This window comes from Cibotium barometz, chromosome 43, assembly GCF_041138505.1.
Source record: "Cibotium barometz isolate CiBa-2024 chromosome 43, ASM4113850v1, whole genome shotgun sequence".
NCBI lineage: Eukaryota > Viridiplantae > Streptophyta > Polypodiopsida > Cyatheales > Cibotiaceae > Cibotium > Cibotium barometz.
This window is the reverse complement of record NC_141088.1, coordinates 43508017-43512322: the sequence shown is the minus strand read 5'-3', so window position 1 is coordinate 43512322 and position 4306 is coordinate 43508017. Positions and strand designations below refer to the sequence as shown.

General features: G+C 39.5%; 1 protein-coding gene across 1 annotated transcript; it reads right to left on the bottom strand.

Moving 5' to 3' along the window:
• Nucleotides 1-1190: 1190 nt before the first annotated feature.
• Nucleotides 1191-1739, bottom strand: LOC147613946 (18.1 kDa class I heat shock protein-like). Its single transcript, XM_086781263.1, has 2 exons — nt 1673-1739; nt 1191-1579 (listed from the first exon to the last, which is right to left on the bottom strand). The coding sequence occupies exons 1-2, from the start codon at nt 1737-1739 to the stop codon at nt 1323-1325; spliced, it is 324 nt and encodes a 107-aa protein (XP_086637389.1). The 3' UTR covers nt 1191-1322.
• Nucleotides 1740-4306: the final 2567 nt, after the last annotated feature.

Below are 4306 nucleotides of genomic sequence, written 5' to 3'. Positions count from 1 at the left end.
AAGATCAACAAATCTTAAACTTGTCTTAATAGAGAAGAAGAAACTTTGACGCACCTTGTGTTATAGACAATGAAATAATGAGAGTTATTTCAACATATGACTAAAACACCACCTCTCCATCTCAAAGATATCTACGTCCAAATCATGATTATATGCATGGGAGTTGGATGGAGTGGATATCTATCACAATTTGGAGATGATGATGATAACTCACATTTTTGTGGCATGGCTAAGAGGCAAGTACAAAAATAGCCTATAGAGTACCACCTCATCCATATACAAGCCTTGTGTACACTTAAAATGTACTAATTAGTACGCGACAAATATAAGAGCCATCATATTGTGCTACACAAAACTAAACTAAGACAAATGTGTACTAAAGGGAAACATGGTTTATCCTTGGGCTTACAATTTTTGTGGTTGCTATCCCAAGAGATACATTGTGTACTAGCATGAAGACCAAGGAGATCCATGTGTACCATGACTACACAATTGGGTACCCAAGGGAAGCGACCTTGACCTCCTACACTTGCGCTTTCAGGAAATAATAAATATCTACTACCACATAGGTAAGAAGATGCAAAAAAAAAAGCCCAAACAAAACAACCTCTAGCTACTAACAAGGACTAATGAGACTCGTACCAAACCATAGTATGAGGTCATTAAAGAGTGCACATTGAATGGATTGGCAAGGAAAAGCACCCACTGAGAGAAGATCAACCACACTCATCTTGGGAACAGTCCAAGTGCACCTGCTAGGTTTTGCGATGATATAAGAAGAGTAATTTAAATTTGACGTCGTCTACATCGAAGATTAGATCGCTACTTCCAAGATTATCTTCGACATCAAAGATCGCTACTTCAAGATCAACATCATATTATTCATGAAAGTTAGATCCATTGCATATTTATCACAACTTGGAGATAGCGACGACAACTTCTCAAAATTTTGTGGCATGGCTAAGAGGCAAGTACAATAGCCTCTAATGTACCACTTCATCCATATAGTCCATCCTCTCACTCACTCTCTCTCTCTCTCTCTCCTCATTCATATATGCTAAACATCAGCAAAAACAAATGATCATACATGTCCGTGATGTTGAACAAGTAAAGCTAGATAGACATCATCGACAAAAGCTTTCAATTCTTTAAAAAGAGAGGTTGTGATACATTCTTCTTCTTCTTTTTTTTAATAACTTGTACAAGAACACCCAAAACTGGTCCCTCTACTACACATCCAGGAAGGACCCTGTAATATAAACACACATGACTCGACCACATACATAGCCAGAGAGAGAGAGAGAGTCTTTGAACGATTTCTCTCAGCCCGAGATCTGGACACTTCTGACGGCAGACTTGGGCTCCGGCGGGGGCACTTTGGGGACGGTGACGGTGAGCACGCCGTTCTCCATGGCCGCCTTCACCTCCTCCACCTTGGCGTTGTCGGGGAGGCGGAACCGTCGAAGGAAGCTGCCCTGCGCCCGCTCTACGCGGTGCCACCTGTCCGAGGAAGCCGTCTCCTCCTTCTTGCGCTCGCCGCTGATCTGCAGCACGCGCCCGTCTTCCACCTTGGCCAGACCTGCAGAGCGGGGCACACGGCTTTGCTCATGAGCAGTCAATTCCGATAAAAGAGACGGAGGAGGAAGGGGGAAAGGGGGGGCGATATTCTTACCAGGCAGGTTGGCCTTGAAGATGTGGGAATCCGAGGTCTCCTTCCAGTCCACCTGCGTAAGGGCCATTTCTTCCTTCTACTGTACTGTACTGTACTGCTGTACTGGTAACTGCTGTGAGGGCAGAGGAAGGCGGCACAGAGAGAGAGAGAGAGAGAGAGAGAGAGAGAGTGTGTATGTAGCTGCTGCTGGCGAATTGAGATGCGATGAGATGAGGAGAGTCGCTCTGTGTAGTCGTAGGGCCTTCTTGGAGCTACTACCTGCTTCCCGAACATTCCTTTCCGAGGGTTCTAGGAGCCTCTACGTCCTACCTCAAGGGTGCCTCCCAAGTGCTCCAAAAAAAACTCGGGTTTAGTGTAAATCCAACTTGAATCAGATTTTTGAAAATTACATTTTGAAATTTGAGTTGAAGGTAGGCAAATTTTTAAGGGTTGTAACCTTTTAATTTTCAAAAGTTTCTCTTGCCCCAACTTGATGAGAAGGTCACTTTTATTCTCAATTTTCAACCCCTTGAGATGTACTTGAGGTTTGATATAAGTTTGGCCCCACGTATGCCAACACAATCCTCGAGGGCTTTGGTTAGCATGCATCGTAAATGTAAAAAAGAGGGAGGATGTACATGAAATGAGACTCACAGGATATGACCCTACTAGACATTTCCACGGTGGCATGAGAAAAAGGAAACTCTTACATGGTATTTGTACTCCACCCTTTACCGCTCTAATGCCTCAAGAGAGCAATGCAAGTGGCCTCCACATTAGACGCAACCTCACCTCTCTTCAGTGCCTTCAAGAGTAGTCTCTCGATCTAGGCATTGTGTTGGCATAAAGATGTAAAACTCTTGAAAGGCCCCTTTTCACTCTCATGAAGCTGACTGGAGAAAGAGACCAATCTCTTGATGGGCTTGCTTGAGAGCAACTTGGATTGTCCTTTGTGAAGAACGAGAAGGATGCTAAGATGTCCTAAATCTTCTAGGTAATACATGGGACTTGTAGGAGGTAATCTGGGATAGTTCTTGGTGATCTTACTCCTACGAAGGGTCAGCTGGATTGAGATGTGTCTCTGCTGCCTAATCCAAGAGGACAGCTCCCACAAAGATCCTAACCATGCCATCCCTCTTATAGCTCCACTTGTCCACATAGAGAGAACCACTCTAGTCTAGAGAAGATGCGGCTAAGATGATCTTGCTCTGCTAAGGGTTAGCTGGATTGAGATGTGTCTATGCGTAATCCAAGAGGATAGCTCCCACAAAGATGCTAACCATGCCATCCCTATTATAGCTCCACACGTCCACTTAGAGAGAACCACTCTAGTCTAGAGAAGATGAGGCTAAGATCAAAGCAAGAGAAAATAAAGCCATGGAAAAGGCAAGAAACTTTGGAAGTTGCAAGTGCCCTAGCCTCTAATAAGACATGCACTGATGAGGGATGAAAAGATTGGAGGAGGAGAGAGAGCTTGAGCTCTTGCAAGCACACACATGCTCACACAACAATGGATGGAAGGCTGAAATCTACTTCTTCTTCTTCTTGTTTTCAAAAGAGTTCTATAAAAGATAAGTGAAAACCAACATAAGTACTAGAGTACTATATACAAGCGGTCTATAATGATAACATGCTAAATAGGTGAGCTCGCAGGATAAGTATGCTATAACTCGATTAGACTAGGTAGGTGTAGTCCAACTATAGAATCAATGTCAAAGATCCCATCATCTCAACTACCAAATGCGCTAGTAGCATAAAGGTGAAATGGTCTACTAGGCACAACATGAGTGACAACTCGTGTTGAGCTATTCTTCTTTTTGAATAAGAGATTCATGGAATTTACAAAATCAATTATACCCATATTTACTCTTTTAGTATAAACACTAATCCATTTATCTAAATGAATCATTTCCATAATTCTCATAAATTGAAATTTCTGTAAAATTTGTGCATAATCTTCTTTATTTTTCTTACTATTGAATAATACTCAAAACTCCACTTTTAGCATAAAATTTATTTATGCATGTACATATATCAAGATAAATATAACAAAAACCCTCTTTTCTCTATTTAAACAATTATGCATAAATACTATAAAAGTATTTTCCATAAATATAACAAAAATCATTCTTTAAGCATAAAAATGTCTATGCCTAGAATATGATGGGAATTCCTCTTTTTGCTTTATTAAATTTATGCATAAAAATAAGATTTATCTTTTTCTGGAAAATTTTGCCATAGCTTCGCTGCAACTTCTAAGAATGTTTGATTTCCTAACTTTAAATGAATATTCATAATTGAAATATAATAAGAACTTCTCTTTTAAACTAAAATTTATTTACGTATACATAACATAATTATAGGTATAATTATAATTAAATCTCTTGGTTATTCTTAAATATCCATTCCTTATTTCCAAAAATGTTAGAATAACCCTTTTTCAACTTAAAATAAAATAATATGATTTTTCTTAATCATAAATAAGCTTAAAGAAATTAATCATCATTTTTAACTAGATTAAGATCATAAAAATACCTAATCTTTTTCTCTAACTTATCAAGCCTAGAGTTTTGTTTAAGATAATAATTTTATCATTAAGAACCATCCTTCTAACAAAGATCTAACCATAAAGATGATTAATCTTTCCAAAAAGAG